We start from the raw sequence: 19,417 nt of genomic DNA on the forward strand, positions 1-19,417 counted from the left end.
GCGAGGGCTGGTCCAAGCTCAGGCGCATCCTGCAGTGAGCCACGGACGGCCTTGTTCCCAGGCGACTCTTTGGCCACCTGTCCAGGGCAGCCTCACGCAGCTGTCGGCCGCCAGCCCACCCAGCCCTTGGCCACCTCTGGGAACCTCGGCGGGTCTGGTTCCAGACTCCCACCCCACCCAGGCCCTCAAAGGCTCAGCCACTACCTGACTGCTCCCAAGAGCTCTGCGTTGTCCGGAAGGGCTGCAGGTACCCCTTCAGGCCCGCAGCTCAGTGGGATGGGGAGGCGGGCGCCCTCAGCTCCAAGGCCTGAGAGCCCCCCAGAGCCACAGCCTGAGTGCGCTTGCGGATCCGCCCCCCTTTAGAAAAAGAGGAGGGGCTTGCAGGTGGGGCTAGTGGTAAAGTACCCACTTGCCAAGACGAGAGGCGGTTCGATCCCTGGGCTGGGAAGATCCCCCGGAGAAGAGAGTGGCTACCCACTGCAGTCTTCTTGCCTGGGAAATCCCACGGACAGACGAGCCTGGGGGCTACAGTCCATGGGGTCGCGGAGTCAGTCACGACGGATCGACTTAGCACAGCCCAGAAGGGGGACCAGGGGCCCGGTAGGGAGTGCCACCGGGCACGGGAGGAGGAAGCCGGGCAGGCTGCGGGCCGCTGTCCACCCCCCCTCCCCTTGCCCCCTACGGATGGTTCCCGAGGCTGAACCCGTAATCCAGCCGCTGCAACAGTGTACGGGGCACAGCGTGGCCCAGGACCCCGCGACCGCGCCCAGCTCAGAGGGAGGGTCTCCGGCTGCGGAGTCTCCTGCGCAGGGGGCGCTGCGCCTGCCCCGGGGGTCGGGCTAACAGGCGTGGGGTCTCCGCCGCGGGCTGGGGGTTCTCCATTCGTGGCGATGGGGGCTCTCTCGCCGGGTGCGGGGGTCTTCTCGCCGTCCCCGCCAGCCCCATCTGCAAGGCAGGACTACTGCGCGCCCCTCCCGCCCCGCGGGCGCTCCGAGGGCCCCTGGGACTGAGTTCCGGTCACTCCCGCCCACTCGGGCCGGCGAGGGCGCGGGAGGCGGGAGCGGAGCCGGTGACGCGGCGGAGCGGCTCCCGGATGCACCGCATAAATAGCGGCGGCGGCGGCGGCTCCCGGCGCGGACACGTCGAGGGAGCCCGGCCGCCCTGCGCTTCCAGCCTCTGCGTCCCCGAGGCCGCGCCATGCGGTGAGCGTCCCCGGCCCTGCCCCACCCGACTCGACGGACGCACGGCCCCGCCGACACCCCAGGACCTGTAGACACCCCAGGACCCACAGACATCCCCCGACCCTCCGGGCCCCGCTCAAGGTACCGCGCCCCCGAGCTCACCCCACTTTTTCCTCCGCGTTCCCCTCTCCACAGCGCCCGCCTGCCGGTGGACCTTCCCCGGGGCCGGCGCGTCGCCTCCGCCCCTGGCCGGGCTCTCTCCTGGGCACCCTGGCTCCTGGCTGCCCCTCCCGCACCCGCAGGGGTGGGCGGGGGTCCCGAGCCCCCACCCGACATGCGCCCTGGGGAGGGAGGCCGGTCTCCCCGCGCCGCCGCCCACCGCGCTTTCCCTTGCAGATGCCCAGAGGCTCCGTCCTCCTGCTCGCCTCCCTGCTCCTCGCCGCGGCCCTTTCAGCCACCCTGGGCCTCGGGTCACCGGTAAGCGCAAGGCGGGGGCAAACGCCCCCCAAGCCGAGTCTCCTTCTCGGCAAAGGGGGGCGACCTCATCAGAACCAGACCGGGGTGGGGAGTGGGGTGAGTTCCTTATGCCGGGAACAGAGAGAGCCATCGATTCTGCCTGCGGGTGGGAGGGGGTGTGGGGGCGTCGGAAGTCGGGGGGGGGGGGGTGGGCACGGTGGGGAGGGGCCAGTCCTCGGAGCAGATCGGCGGCGGCGGGGGTTTCCGAGGAGATGCTCCAGACAGCCGCCTCTCCCAGTACAAAGAGCCCCTGGCTGTGGGCCACTAAGTGTGGACCCTGCGAACCCGGAGGTTAGCGCCTCAGACTAGTGAGGGGTTAACCCCATTTGGTTAAGTTCAGTAGAGCGTCAGTTACCCCGTTTGCCAACTGGTTTTATCAACACGTGTCTTCAGCATCATTTAAAAGCCAGTGGGTGCACTCTGAGTCTGTAACTCTAAAGGAATTCTTTGCTAACGCAGGTAGTGCTGTTTTCCTGTGGAGCATAGCTTACTGGGGTGCAAGTCTGGAATGTCTTGCAGTTTCCCAAAGTACACGCATTATTCTAATTCCTGTATCCTGCCTGGAAAGTCTGGGTGAATTTCACTTAATGTCTTTCTAATTTCATTTAAAGCTCTTGCTTTTTAACAGTTTGCAACTCTTAGCTTATTCTATGAAAGAGTCAAGTGTCTTTGTCGTTGAAGCCGGGTGGCTATTTGAAATAGATGCTAACTTCATAGGCTGCCGTGGTGGCTCATAGGATCAGAAGCTGCCGCTGGGGGCTTCTTTGAGCCGTCACAGGCTGTACCAGGCAGGATGCTTGCCCTCTGACCTCTGCCCTCCCATTTAAGGTGAAGGAGAAGAGAGGCTGGACCCTGAACAGTGCTGGCTACCTTCTCGGACCACGTGAGTGAGGCCGGGCCGGCATCTCTGGCAAATTTGCTCTGGTCGAGCTGGCTGCAGCCTTGGTGCTGACCCTGCTCTTCCTGAAATGTGGGGATCGCCTGTCATTGCTCCGAGCCCTTGATATTCCACTGCGAGTCAGATAAAGGGACGCAGGGGAGTTTTCCCTGAGACTTTCAGGCAGGGTGGGTTTCTCTGTAGGTTTAACTGAAGGGATAGACCCAGGCCCTTCCGAGGCCTCGCCTTCCTCTGGGATTCCCAGCCTCAGCCCCTGTTCAGGCCTTCCCGGGTGAGCATCTCGGAAGGCAGACGCTCCTTGGGGCTCTGTTCTGGGCCCTCTCTCGGGTCCCTCTGTCTCTCCCTGAACGCTCCCATCCATTCCTTGACCTGAAGAGGCCAAGACTGAATGTCGAGGGTTCTCTTTCTACTCCGAATCTGTTCCTGGAGCCGTCCTGCGGGGTGACTGACCCTCGGGCTCTTGTCTTTGATGTGAGTCGTCTGCACTTGGTGTGAGTAATTTGACTCCATTCAGGATGCAGACTCCAGTGAGAGTAAACTCGTGGGGGCCTTCGGAGACCCCCAGTTCGATTGCTGCGTTTATGGGCAAGCACACGGACCCCCGGGCTCAGTGACCGGCTCGCTGCCGTGGAATTCCTCAGTGGGCGCGGGAAGCGGCAGAGGTGGGAAGTGGCTTGCCTCCAGGCGCTCAAGGGGACACTCCGGACCCCTTGCCCACCCGCCCCCACTCGGCTTCCTGCAAGTCTCCTGTCCGCAGTGATCCTTTTAGGTTTTGTCCTCAAGGAGGGGTGAAGGGAGACCTTTCACTTCCCATCCCAACCCGCCCTTTCTTTCAGATTTGCAGGCATGGTTTCGTTGGGGACAGCCATCAGCCTTGAAGAAAATCCTCCTCTGTTTATTTCCTGTTTTCCCACAGGAAAGGAGGCAAACAGCAGATAGCTCATGTCCCAATCCTTCCAGAGTCATTGGGAAGAGCCGTCCCCATTTAAGCGACCCTGGGAAGCCGCTTTTAGTTTTTAACCCCCGAGTTTAAGTACAGACGCTTCTTCCACTGCACGTGGTTGGTTATCTGGTCACCTGCAGGGTCCCTGAGAGCTGGGCTTTGAGAAACGCAGAGACAGAAATGAAAACAAGATGGGGCCACAGGCAGGGTCCCCTGGGCACCTCTGGCCTCGGAGCGAAAGCAGCGGCCAGTCCCCGGGGGCCTGGGCGCTGTGGGTGGGGTGCTCTTGCCTGCGGACACCGACTCGCGGGTTTCCCTGAGCTCTCTGCAGCTCGGAGTCCCTTCCTCCCAAGAAAGCCCCTCATCTCTGGTGCTTCTGGCCCCAAAGAAAGGAGGCGCCCGTGTTGAAAGTGTATTTATCAAGGGCATCTGGGGACTCCCCTGGTTGCCCGGTGGTTAGGACGCCACGCCTTCACTGCCGGTGCCCCGGGTTTGGTCCCTGGCTGAGGAGCTAACATCCCACAAGCCAGAAAATCCTGATTCAGAAAATAAGCTGTTTTTCACCATCAAGTTGGATCAGCAGAAGCTGTCCACCTAGACTAGCTGTTTGTGAGAATCCCTTACGACTTCACACTGTGCTCCCGGCTTCTGTCGTCAGCGTAGAAAACGGCAACCCGAGACTGTGCTTGCTGCCGAGGACGGTCTGAGCCTGGAGGCAGCCAGCGGCCTCCTGAAGCACCGGGTGTTTGTCATCCCTCCACGCTGAAGGCCGAGGACTCTGCCTGTGGGAAGATGAATCAGTTCGCTCTTGCCCAGGCTTGGAGGCGATCTGGTGCATCAGGCCCGGCAGCCAGAAACCATGGCCCAGGTCTTCTCCTTTACCCCGAAGAGCCCCAGGTCAGGTCCTTCCCTTCACTGCAGGCCGCTTGGCGCAGAGTCCTCATTCATTCTTTCCAGTTCTTTTTATTGTACTTTATCTTTTTGGCCACACTCTGCAGTTTATGAGATCTGAGTTTCCCGACCAGAGATTGAACCCGGGCTTTCAGCCGTGAAACTGCAAAGTCCTAACCACTGGCCTACCAGGGAACTCTGTCCAGTACTTTTTAGGGGATCTCTCTGCTCGCAATCTCCATTCCCGCTTTTCACTCCAGCCAGCATGCATGCATGTGCACACACACGCACGTGTAGACACACGCACACACACATGCTCACACACGCACACACTCCACCTCCCTCCTTCCTTCTCACCCCCTCCCTCCTCCTCCTCCTGACTCTCTCCCTGGCTCCAGTCCGCCTCCCTCACGGCAGCCAGTGGTCTTAGTGAGATAAAGTCTGCTTTCATCAGAAGGGCAAAGCCTGTGGCTCCACCTGCCCCTGTTTTCAGGGACATAGGACCCCAGCCCCTGTCCTCTGCCGGGGAGGCACCCAGTTCAAATGCCAGCCCCCCCCGGGGCGCCGTCGGCACACCCCCGCTGACCAGGCCTGGAGCCCGTGCCCTCCACTAGCCAGATGCTGGCCGCTTCCAGACTGGCGGCTCCCCCCGGCTCTGAGGGCCCGCTGCCCCTGGGTGAGAGCGGTGCCTGGCGCTGGCGCGAGTCCTCTCCTCTGGTTCCCGGAGAACAGCCCCCCTCTGCCCCGGCGCCCCTGGCTGGCTCGGTTTGTGCAGTCTGGTTGTGTTGCGTGGGGGTGGAACGCAGCAGTGTGTCCTGTCATGGCGACAGCACTCAGGGGCCTTCCTCTCTGACTTGCCGACAGATGCCATCAACAACCACAGGTCATTTCTTGACAAGCATGGCCTCGCCGGCAAGCGGGAGCTCAAGCCTGAAGACGAAGCCAGGCCAGGTGAGAGGACTTTGATCCCAGGGCACGCAGGGCACCAGGGGTATTGGTCTCTTGCCACCCTGGGTCCACAGCCGAGCCTGAGTTGGGCCCAGCAAGATCTGTCAGTCGCCAGAACGAGGCGCCCCAAACCTGAGAGTGAGATCCTGGGGCAGCCACAGGGTCTCAGGGCCTCCCCTGCGCTAAACAAGGCTCTGGAGGGAGGGAAGGGCATCCTGGTGATGCCCCCAGGTGCCCAGGTCTAGGACGGGCACCACGGTCGTCAACACTGCCCCCTCTGGTTTCCAGGAAGCTTTGACAGACCGCTGGCGGAGAACGACGTCGTGCGCACGATAATGGAGTTTCTGACTTTCTTGCATCTCAAAGGTACGTGAAGTACCACCAAGGGGAAACCCCACCTCTTGGAAGCCTGTGGAGAAAGGATTCCATGGCCTTCTCCCGGGGAGGAGCCAGGTCCACCTCACACCTGGTCACGCTGGCGGAGGGGTGACAAGGCCAGGGCTGGGACCAGCTGCAGGGGGGCCAGGTTCATTCACGCTGCCGACCCAGACTCCCGGACGTGGCCCTCCCCGTGGGGCCACGGTCACTGCACACGGCCAGGCTCTCCGCAGACCGCCTGGAGCCCAGGGTCCTGGTTGCACTTTCACCCCCTGCAGTCTTCTGGGGGGCAGGCTGCGTTTGACCCCCACAGCTTTGCGGCCTGGAACCTAGGCTCTTCCGTGGACACTGCAGACAAGGGGGTCCTCCCCGTGGCGCATCCGACCTCAGCACGTCTGTGCTCGTGACTGCCGCTTATGCCCCAGTGAGAGTCTGGCCTTAATCAAAGCCGCCCTGTGGAAGGGGCTCTGAGAGGTCCCCGCTGGGAGGTGGCCTGGGGACACAGCGGGACGCGGGCCACTCCGAGGCTCCAAGGGAGACACCAGGGTTGTCACAGTTTTGTATGGTTGGAAGAGTTAAGAAGATTTCTGGGTTCAGTCTTGATCCACTTGCTCTCAGGCTCCACGGCCTTTAGTGGGGGGCTTAGCAGGGGAGGGGTTGGGGGGAGATTTAAGCTTGCGGTTCCCTCAGAACCATCCATGGGCAGTGGGACTGCGGGAGAAGGACTTAGAAACCTCAGAACCAAGAGCCCAGTGGAGCCTCTGGGGATACTCTGTGGAGAAAACTGGTGACTTCTCCAGCAAGGGCAGACTGACCCTTACGGGTTTATCTGTTCTGCTTGGAATGTTGCAACGTGGAACTCCTTTCCTTAGGGGACACTGGTTTTTATCACCTAAATGCATACCCAGTGTGGGGGTTAAGTGTGACGCGTGCCTGATTCCGGGGTTGATGCGGGGGAATCTGAGTGTGGCCCCTCCCCCTGCAGACGCCGGGGCCCTGGAGCGCCTGCCTGGTCTCCCCACGGCAGAGTCCGCAGAAGACGCCGAGCTGTCCTGAGCAGGCTCCCGGGGTGTCGGGCTCCCCGTTGTCTTTCGCGGTCGTGCTTGAAGAGGATGCCGATCGTGTGGCAACCACCCCGTCCCCGCTGCCCTGAAGCTGTGTTCTTACCGTTTCAGAATTTTCCCCCTTGGTCATAAGTTTGAGTGGCAAAATAAAAAAAAAAACAAACCAGCAATGGCTTGTGATGATCATTTTCTTCCAGGTGTCTGTCTTGTCACCACTGCCACCAGTGTGTTTTTAAAGGGTGATGGTTGTTTATAATCATGGGTATTAGATAAAACCTTTACCCTCAAATTCCACCATCTAGAGTATCTCTGAGACACCTATTCTTTTTTTTTTTCATTTACTTTTATTAGTTGGAGACTAATTACTTTGCAGTATTGTGGTGGTTTTTGCCATACACTGACATGAATCAGCCATGGGTGTACATGCGTTCCCCATCCCGACCCCCCTTCCGCCTCCCTCCCCATCCCGTCCCTCTGGGTCTTCCCAGGGCACCAGCCCCGAGCACTTGTGGGAAACCTATTCTTGTCACTCATGCTTAGGGAACAAAGTTGTCTTAACATGAAGCTGAGTCAAAGATAACTGTGAAGGTAAGTTTGTTTCTGTGACAAAACCACAGGCAGACCGAACCCTGGCCTCATGGAGCTGATGGGGGGAAATGGCCTAAAGCAACCCTGAGCTTGAGGGATGAGGAGTGAAGTGAAGGTGGACTGAGGGGCTCGTGAAGGTGAAGCGTGGTGAGGAACAGCAGCGCGGGGGCCGCGGTGAGGTGGGGATTAACACAGAGCATTAAACGTGGCTGGGTTAGGAGGTAACTGTCGGAGAAACTAACGTTCCTTTGGATCAGGGATGTGCCGGGTTAATGCTGAGTTAAGGACAGCACATGGGGACTAAGGGTAGAAATCTCGGTCTTCCTACTGAAGACCCAGAAAGGAAACAGGTGAGACGAGAAGCCAGACAGTCGTTCAGTGACGGCTCGCGGGCTCTTTCTCAGGAGCCCGGGCAGACCCGAGGAGGAAGCGGGGTGGTCTTCCCGCGATCTCCGCCCCAGCAGCGCCTCTCACCCCTGGGGCCCGGGTGGCCCGCAGACCCCTGAGTCAGTCCGGTGCCCACCCTGTCCCCATGCTCCCCAGGTGACCGCAGTACGCGGCCAAGCGTGGCGCTGACCACCCGCTTCCAGGAAGAAGGAGACACTGGTTGTGCTCCGAGGCCCGCTGGTGGGAGCGCAGCCCGGCCTCCCCGCCTTGTGACCCACAGAACTCTCCTCCTGCCCCCAGCCACCCTTCCTCCTGGCAGGAGCCCCGCGCACGCCCGGGTGGGCCGTCCCCGCTCAGGCTGCAGGAGCGCCACCCGCGGTCCCACAGGCGCCAGGCCCTCCGCCTCCCGCCCGCACCGTCCTCAGCTTCCTCTTCTGTGTGGCTCTAATTCCCCCAGACTCGCGGGGGCCCCAGCATCCCCAGCAGCCCTGTCAGAGTTGGGGAGCCAGGCCCCTGCCCAGAGCGCTGACTCAGGAGGACCAGATGCGCAGAGCCTGAACGCCTCACAAGCGCCCGGCATCAGCGGCTGCCGGACACCAGACACCTCATTCACGCTGCCCCCGCACCCGCCTGCAGTCTGCCCGCCCTGCCTCTGGCCGTGCCCCCTTCCGTCCACACTGGGCGCCACCCAGCCTGCTCTGCTGGCCTCCTTGTGCCCGAGCCCCGGATCCCGCCAGCTGCAGCCCCTGGCCCAGCCTCGCTCACCTAGAACCTCTGCACGCCTCCCTATCGGTGCCTGGTGAACCCCTACACGCCCCACACGGTCCCGCTCTCTGCTGGCCTCCTCCAGGACGCCTCCCTGTTCATTCTCCCCGAGCAGGGCTGTGTGCAGGCCCAGCGAGTGTGGCGCTGCCCCGGTCAGAGTTCTGTCTGCGGCCGTCTCTCCTCAGCACGCTGGAACTGCCGCGGGAAACCGCCCTTGCCGGAGGAACAGAGGTGAGCCGGGGCCACGCCCTGGCTCGCAGCATCGCACCTGGTGGGCAGGAGAGCCTCTCAGGCCTCCGTGCAGCTGCAGCCGCGTGGGCTCCGGACGGGCTCCGCAACCTCAGCCCCTCCGCCCCACCTGCTCCAAACCTCTTCCTCCGTTTAGGTGTAAACGGAGTGGGAGAGACGGTGGCAGCGAGAGGCGAGGGGCGGGGAGCGGCTGTGTGCCATCGGCCGGTCACAGCGATGGCCCTGCTCGGAGGAAGGCTGTGGAGGAGACGCTTCACTTCCCGGAGAGAACGTGGCTGGAGCTGGCCATGGCCATGCCTGGTAAATCAGTTGCCAATCGTGGCCAGTATTTCCAAGGAGAAGAGTTCACCAGACCTCAGAGGAAGTGGAGAATTTACAGACAGACCTGAGAGCCACCCAGGGGCCCAGCTGCGAGGTGGAAGAGGCGAGCGTGGGGAAATTTTCCGCGAGATTGTCTATCCCGCCAGGAGCGGTCATGAACGCTGAGGGCTGCGATCCAAGGCCAAGGACGGGGCCTCCCCACCATCTGCCCAGAGCCACGCTGCTCGGCCGCACTCGGCGTGGGGTGAGGAGGCCGAGAGGGAGACCAGGCGGAGGAAGGGCGAGCCTGCCTCCCTGGGGAGCGCCTCCAGGAGGGAGGAGAAAGCGGAGGAGAAGGTGATGCCTGAGAGGGGGCGAGAGAGGTACTGGGAGGCTAAGGCAGGCCTCGGGGTAGGGCGGTGAAGTCTCAGAAAGATGACAAGAATCGCAGCTCATAACGTCTAACATATAACTCAACTTTTGTTTTTAACACATTGCAAAAAATAGATAGATACTAGTGGTCCATTTTAAAGTCTGGATTTAACCCTATTTTATCTGTGGTAACAACAAAGAAGGCTCTAGAAAGCAGAAAGCTTGACCACCTCTGATCTAAGCTTAAAATGTGATATTTGCTGACTTGTGCTTTTGAAAGTAGGTGTATTTTCTCTCATTCTCCTCTCAGTACAGTGAAAAGCCCTGGACATTATACATAAAACAAACACCAGGAGACTCAAAGTCAGCAGGCAAATCAGGGCCCAGGGATGACACAGTGTGGAGACCTGGTCCCTTCTTGCCTCCTCAGCAGAGGGAAGAGGTCAACTGTCCCTGAATCGATACACAGACAACACAGTGCTCATCAAGAAAGAGCATGAAAACAAGGTAAGGATGGGGAGAAAATATTTGCAAACCACATATCCCACCAAGGGCTGTTTTCTAATGCATATAAAGGACTCTCAAAGCTCAACTAGAAATCCAGTTAAAGTGAGCACAATACATGAACAGACGCTTCACTGAATAGCTTACAGAGATGGAAAAAAAGCACCTGAAGAGATGTTCAGCATAACTAATGTTTAGGGGGCTGCACATCAAAACCACAACCAAGTGTCACTAAATACCCATTAGAACGGCTGAAGGAACAGTGACAGCGCCGACTGCTGGTAAGGATGCAGAGAAAGTGGATGGCTCAGACACCGCTGCTGAAAATGTAGTATGATTCAGCTGCTCGGGAAGAAAGCTGATCACGTCTTTAAAAATCAAACATGCCACAACCATCCAACCCAACCATTGCACTCCCAAGCATTTACCCCAGACAAATGAAGGCTTACCTTTACACAAGAACTCACACACAAATATTCACAGTAGTTTATTCGTAACAGCCCCAAACTAGAAACAGCTCAGCTATCCTTCAATGGGTTATACTCTCGTCACCCATGCCTACTACTGAGCAATGAAAAGGAACAGATTATTACGACTCACAACAACCTGGTGCATCTCTAGAGAATTCTTCTGAGTTTCATATTGCATGACTCCACTTATATAACGTTCTTGAAGTGACTAAAGTACAGAAATGGAGAACATACTAGTGGTTGCCAAGGTTTGGGAGGGGATGGGAGTAGGAGGGAGGTGGGTGTGAATACAGAGAGTGACTTGAGGGGGCCTTGAGGTGACAGAATTCTGCATCTTGACTGTGTCAATGTCATCATCCTGGCTGTGATACTGTACTACAGTTTTGCAAGATGTTCCCACTAGGGAAGACTAGATAAAGGGTACATATTCACTTCTTACAATTGTGTATAAATCACAATTATCTTAAAATGAAATGTTTAAATTTTAAAGAAGCTACTAAAATATATTTTGGGGCCTTGGTATGTTCACTGGTGAAATCTACTAAATATTTAAGGAAAAAATCATTCCAATTCTTTCCTATCCCTTCTGGGACACAGAAGCTGAGGGAATACTTCCTAACTCATTCTAACTCATCCTGTGAGTGCAATGCTACCCTAAAAAAGACACGTATACACAAAAACACTACCCAAAAACTACAGACCAATATCTCTGACGAACATAAATGCCAAAATCCTCAACAAAGTATTGCAAGTCAAATCCGATTGAGTATAAAAAATTATACACCACAACTAAGTGGGATTTAACCTCCGTATGTAAGTCTGGTCAACAATCAAAAGTCAGTGAAGGTAAGATCTTCCTGGTCGTTCAGTGCAGGGGACACAGGCCCAGTCCCTGTTGCAGAGGGGCCCTGCGTGCCGAGGAGCAGCTGAGCCACGCGTCACTGCTGGGCCGGCGCTCTGGAGCCCGAGAGCCGGAACTACCGAGGCCCGAGCACCCTAGAGCCCACGCTCGGCAGCAGGAGAAGCTCCTGCGGCGAGAAGCCTGAGCACCCTGGGGAAGAGTGGCTCCTGCTTGCCGCAGTGAGAATAGCCACGAACGACCGGCATAGCCAAAAAAAGAAAAATTTTAATGCGATCCATCGCATAAATAGGCTAAAGAAGAAAAATCTCAGGATCTTATCAGTAGATGCAGAAAAGACATGTGACAAAATCCAATACCTGTAGATGATTTAAAAAATAATAAGCCTTTGGTAAACAATGAATCAATATATCTACAGCTTGATAAAGAATATCTAACAAAAATCCTACATGCATGCGTGCTAAGTCGCTTCAGTCATCTCCGACTCTTTGTAACCCTATGGACTCTAGCCTGCCAGGCTCCTCAGGCAAGAAAACTGGAGTGGATTGCCATGACCTCCTCCAAGGATCAAACCTGCATCTCTTAAGTCTCCTGCACTGGCAGGCTGGTTCTTTACCACATTATACTTAACAGTGAGAAATTAGAAACTTTCCCACTAAGATGAGGAACAAGACAAGGATGTCCCCTCTCATTACCACCTTTCAACACCATACTGGAAGTTCCAACTAATACAAAAATATACAGATTGAGATGGAAGAAATAAAACTTCCTTTGTTCAAAGATGACACAATTGACTCTGTTAAAAATCAGTCCCCAAACTCCTCGGACAGAAAGAATTAATTATAGCAAGGTTGCAGGATACAAGGTTAATATACAGAAGTTAATCTCTTTCCCATATAGCACTAATGAACAAGCGGAATTTGAAATTAAAAACACAATACCACTTAGCTTAGCACTCCCAAAATAAAATACTTAGGTATAAATCTAACAAAACATGTACAAGATCTACATGAGGGGCTTCTGTGGTGGTCCAGTGGTTAAGAATCCTCCTTGCAATACATGGGACACTGGTTCTATCTCTAGCCCAGGAAGATCCCACATGTGGTTCAGTTTGGTTCAGTCGCTCAGTTGTGTCCCATTCTTTGTGACTTCATGGACCGCAGCACGCGAGGCCTCCCTGTCCATCACCAACTCCAGGAGTTTCCTCAAACTCATGTCCATTGAGTTGGTGATGCCACCCAACCATCTCATCCTCTGTCATCCCCTTCTCCTCCTGCCTTCAATATTTCCCAGCACCAGGGTCTTTTCCAATGAGTCAGTTCTTTGCATCAGGTGGCCAAAATATTGGAGTTTCAGCTTCAGCATCAGTCCTTCCAATGAATATTCAGGACTGATTTCCTTTAGGATGGACTGGTTGGATCTCCTTGCTGTCCAAGGGACTCTCAAGAGTCATCTCCAACACCACAGTGCAAAAGCATCAATTCTTCGGTGCTCAGCTTTCTTTATAGTCCAATTCTCACATCCACACATGACTACTGGAAAAACCATAGCTTTGACTAGACGGACTTTTGTTGTCAAAGTAATGTCTCTGCTTTTGTAATATGCTGCCTAGGTTGGTCATAACTTTTCTTCCAAGGAGCAAGTGTCTTAATTTCATGGCTGCAGTCACCATCTGCAGTGATTTTGGAGCCCCCCCCCCCCTCCAAAATAAAGTCTGTCACTGTTTCCACTGTTTCCCCATTTATTACCCATGAAGTGATGGGACCAGATGCCCTGATCTTAGTTTTCTGAAGGTTGAGCTTTAAGCCAATTTTTTCGCTCTCCCCTTTCACTTTCATCAAGAGACTCTTTAGTTCTTTGCTTTCTGCCATGAGGGTGGTGTCATCTGCATATCTGAGGTTATTGATATTTCTCCTGGCAACCTTGATTCTAGCTTGTGTTTCATCCAGCCCAGTGTTTCTCATGATGTACTCTGCATATAAGTTAAATAAGCAGGGTGACAATATACAGCCTTGATGTACTCCTTTCCCAATTTGGAACCAGTCTATTTTTCCATGTCCAGTTCTAACTGTTGCTTCCTGACCTGCATACAGATTTCTCAAGAGGCAGGTCAAGTGGCCTGGTGTTCCCATCTCTTGAGGAATTCTCCACAGTTTGTTGTGATCCACACGGTCACAGGCTTTAGCAGAGTCAATAAAGCAGAGGTAGGAGCAACTAAGTGCCTGCACCATTGAGCCTGTGCCCTGGAGCCCGGGGCAGCAGCGACCGAAGTGAGAAAAGCCACTGCAACGAGAAGCCCACACACCGTAACTAAAGAGCAGCCGTGCTCTCCACAATCAGAGAAAAGCCTGTGCAGCAAGGAAAACCCAACACAGTCAAACAAACATTTAAAAAATCAAAGACGAGCTAAATAGACATTCCACGTTCCTGGAGAGAAAGACTCAAAGTGTTTAAGATGTCAGTTCTTCTCAACTTGATCTGTAGAATCAACACAATCCCAATCAAAATCTCAGCAGGTTATTTCGTGGATGTCAAAAAACTTATTCTAAAGTGACATGAAGAGGTAAAAGACCTAGAATGGCCAACATGATATTGAAGAAGAACAAAGTTTGAGGACTGACAGCACCCGACTTTAAGACTTACTATAAAGCTATAGCAATCAAGACAGTGTGATATTTGGGGGAAAATTAACAAACAGATCAATGGAACAGAATAGAGAGACAGAAACATACCCACATGAATATAGTCAACTGACAGGGAATTCCCTGGTGGTCCAGTGGTTGGGACTTGGTGCTTTCACTGCCAGGGCCTGGGGTTTGATCCCTGGTTGGGGGACTAAGGTCCCACCAGCTGTGTGCTATGGCCAAAAGACAAACAAGCAAACAAAACAGAAAAAAAAAAAAAGAAAAACTATGTATAGTCAACTGATCTGTGGCAAAGGAGCAAAGGCAATACAATAAAGAAAAGATAGTCTTTTCAGCAAATGGTGCCAGAACAACTGCACATCCACATGCAGAAAAATGAACCTAGACACAGACCATATATTCTTCACAAAAATTAACTCAAAGTGGATCACAGACACAAGTGTAATGAGAAATGCAGGGCTAGATGAAGCTCAAACTGGAATCAAGATTGCCGGGAGAAATATCAATAACCTCAGATATGCAGATGACATCACCCTAATGGCAAAAAACAAAGAGGAACTAAAGTAAAGAGCCTCTTGATGAAGATGAAAGAGGAGACTGAAAAAGCTGGCTAAAGACTCAACATTCAAAAAACTAAGATCAGGGCATCCAGTCCCATCACTTCATGGCAAATAGATGGGGAAACTGGAAACAGTGACAGACTTTTTTTCTTGGGTCCAAAATCACTGTGGACAGTGACTACAGCCATGAAATTATAAGACACTTGCTCCTTGGAAGAAAAGCTATGACAAATCTAGGCAGTGTATTAAAAAAAGAGAGAGATCACTTTGCCAACAAAGGTTCATATAGTCAAAGCTATGGTTTTCCAGTAGTCGTGTACGGATGTGAGAGTTGAACCATAAAGAAGGCTGAGTGCCAAAGAATTGATGCTTTTGAACAGTGGTGCCGGAGAAGACTCTTGAGAGTTTCTTGGACTGCAAGGAGATCAAACCAGTCAGTTGTAAAGGAAATTAATCCTGAATATTCATTGGAAGTACTGATGTTGAAGCTGAAGCTCCAATACTCTGGCTACCTGATGCAAAGAACTGACTCATTAGAAAAGACCCTGATGCTGGGAAATATTGAAGGCAGGAGGAGAAGGGGTGACAGAGGATGAGATGTTTGGATGGCATCATCAATTCAGTGGACATGAGTTTGAGCAAACTCAGGGAGATAGTGAAGGACAGGGAAGCCTGGCTTGCTGCAGTCCACGGGGTTGCAAACTAGTCAGACACAACCAAGTGACTGAACAACAACAAATTCCCCCTTTGGTTCCCCATCAGATCTAGGCTGTTCCAAACACAGCTCTACAAATCTCAACTTACTCCTTGGCTTCTTGCTTACTGATGTGCCCAGTGACCATATCCTAAGACCCCACTTCTTTAAGTGGTGTGTTTGTAAGTGAGCTTTTTAAACATTCTCCAAGGGGCCACACTCTTAAGGAACACAGAAACATAACTAATATATGTTCGGTTGTTAAGTTAATTGCAATAATGGAAGAATTTGAAATTTTTGAAATTTTGAAATTTTTATTCCTCTTTGTTTTTACAATAGAACCAAAAGAGAGTCAACCTAATAACTTATTTTTCCTGCTGACTTCTGCAAATTAGTTATTTTAACCATATTTTACAAACAATAGTAATATTATAACAGTAATTATGGAGAAGTTAATTGGATAATAGAGCTTTTCCAAAATTTAAAAGGAAACATATAAGAAACTAGATAATTTCAGCCTCACAACTCAAAATGCTACTGATCAAACCAACCCCACTGTCTGCACTTCATGGTGACCCTAGAGGAGACTAGTAATTTCTGAGACTCCAGGGAAATATTTACACTTAGAAATTCTCCAAGGTATTTGGTAGTTCTCTACAGATTTTACGTTGTACCTTAGCAGCTTATCTGGGGAATTTATTTCTAAACAATTTAGAGGAAAAATCATTATGGCTTTTCATGCAGAGAAGCCTCCAGAGGAGGAAAATTCCCTGGAGAGGGTGAAGTCAATAGGAAAGGACTTGTATTTCTCTCCAGGGCCTGCTTCCACCCTCCATTACTCAATGTTAGTGCAGACCATTCTCTCAGGATTACAGGAACCCACGCTGTTTCCTTGGGTCCAGACAACAACAGTAGGGTCATGCACCTCCTCAAAAAGTGGGGCAGGATTTTAGTCACCAAATCCCTTAGAGACTCTCAGTAGCCCCTCAATATCCTGATGCAGAGAGAAAATTTGTTCTTAATGATGAAGCTATTGGTGCAGACCCAGCCTCATGCTCCTTAAAACAACCTTGCTAAACTACAGATTTCCTTCAGAATACGGACACAAAACCTACACGTATCTGTATTTCACCATGCTGTGCTTTACTCAATCTTCAGCCCTTTGGATTTAAACTCAGTATGGAGAATCTGTGACAAGCATCTCCCGAACTCCTCTAGGATCATTTGCTCCGCCAGGCACTCGGAGCAGTGCTCCTTCTCCGCTTCTTCGCCCTGGGCCAGCAAGCAGGCACATGTGGCTTCCACCACCTCCCAGGAGATGCACGAGGTCGACCGCCTGTCAGAGCAAACCAGTTGAAGGCCACGTTCAGTCACTCCACTGTTTTAAATACCTTTCACAGTCCAGGGACATGCTTGTTATAGCACTTTAAAAAATGCCACTGGTAAAATCTAATGTTGTCTTAATACTGGAAATTATATGCCCTGTGACCATATAAAGGACTGCTTTTAGAAGAAGAATGCAGAGGACAGATGAGCCTGTCAGCTCCTAGACATCCTTTTCCCTGAAGATTCTAAATTGTCTCAAACTTGGATCCACAAAGGAGCCTGGAGACCTGGGCTGCAGCATCAAGTCTGCAGGCTGGGCAGGGGTTGAAGCAGCAGGAGTCTTAGCCAAGACAAGCCGTGGTCTGGGCTCCTCGCACAGGTCTGTCTGCCTGAGGAAAGCAGCCGCAGCACAGCGGGCTCTGGGCGCCGGGCCCTCCTCCCCAGGAGCCCAGTGGCTCTGAGGAGTCGCCTCCTGGGGGGCACACTGTCAGCGCGCCTCTCAACACCCCCTGGATCCCTGAAGCGGTTCTGAAAGTCAGCTGAACCACGTCATACAGGACCCGTCACTTCCTCACTGGGCTCCAGGGGCAACTGTGACTTAGCTAGATAGCTGCCCAAGTCATGCTCAAACTGAAAAACTTTAGCAAAACTACAGATTATGGAAATACAGATGCTGGGATTGGTTTAAATCTGTCAAGGCAACACACCATGACTTTTGTTGCGGATGAATGAACAGGGCTGGCCTCAGCTTGAGAGTCTTAACATTTTGAGATCAGACTCCCGAGTATGGAGTTCCTGTCACATTCCGTCGGACTCTCAGCATCACCATGTTAGGCAATAATGTTTCCACACGTAATTTCACAGAAGATGCAGACATGTTTCAGTAAATTTTTACTAATAAAGACCTCTGCAGGTCACAGTGATGAGTATTTCTGATATCTCTAACCAACAAAGCATGAATTTGTCTTTTCTACATGTTATCAATTAATTAATGACATCTGGTAGTTTATCACAACATGACCCATCCCATCAAACTCAAGGAAATTTTTTAAAATGGATGAATTTAGTCCGATATCTAATAAAATTATCAGTAAACTTTTGGGACTTCCTAGGAGTATAATAATTACAAATATTTTTGTAATTATTACAAAATATAAAACATGGCCTCAAAAGAATTACATGGGAGGACACCCCACTAACGTGGACTCCATAAGCCCCTCAGCGAGGCGTACAGCACACACAGAGTGCTTCTCCGCAGTCCCTTCCTGAGTGAAGAGCGGTTCAGGCATTTGCTGTCTAGAGATCAGGCCTTTGCCACCTGAGGTCCTGGAGGCCCTCTGCTCTTGTACAAAACAGGGGTAACTCAGACAGTGAGGACTGAAAGGTTGAGTTAAGAGGACAAATAGGACCAAGGGCTTTCGGCAGCAGGGGCACCTCTGTGGTAACACAGTGTGGGATCCAGGGCTGGTCAAGACAGAGAAGCTGCAGTCTCCCTTCCCTGCCCCTCATCTCCTGCCCTCCCGCAGACAAAATCGCTTTCCTTCCAGTGTGGAAACTATTTTAACTCTCCTCTTAAATTTTTTCTTGACCGTGAGGTGGGGCTTACAGGATCTTAGTTTTCCCGACCAGGGACTGAACCCATGCCTCCTGCAGTGGAAGTGCTTAGTCCTAAGCCCTGTTTCACCAGGAAGTCCCAACTCTCTTCTCAAGTTAACCTTGAATTCCCTTATTAGGAGGCTGAGTTCAGAGTACCTACCTATCTTTTCTGAATTTTGGCAGTCCTGAAAATTTCGCTGGTGACAAATGATGGCCGCCTTCAAAACCTCCAATTTCCATGTAGTTTGGCATGTTCATTAGTGTTTTTCGTTCTGGGCTTTCTTCATAATTTTTGCAACCAATGCATTTGCAAATAGAAGAACACATAATTTTGGCCTGGTAACATAAAATGCTTTAATAAAATTAGGTTGCCCTACAATTCATCAAAAACTGACAAAAACTATTTGGACCTTAAATAATATTTATATTTGTGTGTGCACACAGTAGTAATCGCAATATTCACACCCAGAAAAAAAGGGAGAGGGGAGCAGTGAAGATGGGTGAGTGATGGTGATGTGAAGAGAAAGGCACATTTCTATCCATGTTGCTGCCGCCAGGGGTGAGGGAGGGAGGGGCTCTTGAAGGCAGGTGGGTGGGTGTGGGCGTGAGCCCTGAGCAGACAGCCGGGTCTCTCCCTTGCCCAGGGGCCACACAGTGAAGACTCTACCTGACCCTTGTCCTGCAGGAAGCCTGCCCTGGCCAATTCTAGAACTCCAGGAGCCCAGCCACCCTTCTCCTTCAGCACTGAGAGTGTGGTGCTGGCCCTGTGGTTGCAGAGAATGTGCTCATGGGTAAAACATGAAACCCACCCGAGGCCAGGCCTGTGGTGGGCATTCTAGGGGGAGGGCCTTCTTTCTTCCTTACGGGGGGACATTGCTTCTTGTCATATGGTCGTGTGACACTCAGGGCCGGGGGCCAACCCCTTGAGCCAGCTGGACCTGGGGCAGTGGGAAGACTAGCTCGTTTCTGGCCCCTTCATGATCTCAGCCCCTGGGGGTTTCCTCAGGGAAAGTCAGACCTGCGTCTAAAGGAGTGTGCTTTCTTTTGCACCTCTGGGAGTTTTGAGCAGGAGGTTTTTAGGAATTTCTAGTCTGCTGTAATATCAGGCGCTGCAGGAAAGCAGGCTGGCACACTGCCTCGGCGCGACAGCAAGGACGCAGAGAAGAGCAGAGACACCGTGAGGATGTCTGAAAGCAGCTCCACTGGGGTGAAGCCACTGCCTTCCTGCATCTCCAGCTCGGCAGTATTTTTGCCTCATTTCCAAAATGTGAGCTAGGGGATTG

The 19,417-nt window shown here is 52.9% G+C and overlaps 2 protein-coding genes across 6 annotated transcripts in view; one reads left to right on the forward strand and one right to left on the reverse strand.

The window, feature by feature from the left end:
• The first annotated feature begins 1,146 nt into the window (after positions 1–1,146).
• Positions 1,147–6,982, forward strand: GAL (galanin and GMAP prepropeptide). Its single transcript, XM_070457108.1, has 6 exons — positions 1,147–1,322; positions 1,578–1,658; positions 2,526–2,580; positions 5,294–5,380; positions 5,666–5,743; positions 6,741–6,982. The coding sequence occupies exons 2-6, from the start codon at positions 1,578–1,580 to the stop codon at positions 6,809–6,811; spliced, it is 372 nt and encodes a 123-aa protein (XP_070313209.1). The 5' UTR covers positions 1,147–1,322; the 3' UTR covers positions 6,812–6,982.
• A 9,352-nt stretch (positions 6,983–16,334) lies between these two features.
• TESMIN (testis expressed metallothionein like protein) overlaps positions 16,335–19,417 on the reverse strand; it is a 39,724-nt gene continuing 36,641 nt past the window's right edge. For all 5 annotated transcript variants that reach the window (XM_070457786.1, XM_070457785.1, XM_070457782.1 and 2 more), the window contains 2 exons: positions 18,295–18,470; positions 16,335–16,548 (listed from right to left, as the gene is read on the reverse strand). In XM_070457786.1, the coding sequence (XP_070313887.1) occupies positions 16,356–16,548; positions 18,295–18,470 (369 nt within the window). In that variant the 3' untranslated portion in view covers positions 16,335–16,355. The remainder of the gene's footprint in view (positions 16,549–18,294; positions 18,471–19,417) is intronic.

Source organism: Odocoileus virginianus, chromosome 28 (genome assembly GCF_023699985.2).
Source record: "Odocoileus virginianus isolate 20LAN1187 ecotype Illinois chromosome 28, Ovbor_1.2, whole genome shotgun sequence".
Taxonomy (NCBI): Eukaryota; Metazoa; Chordata; class Mammalia; order Artiodactyla; family Cervidae; genus Odocoileus; species Odocoileus virginianus.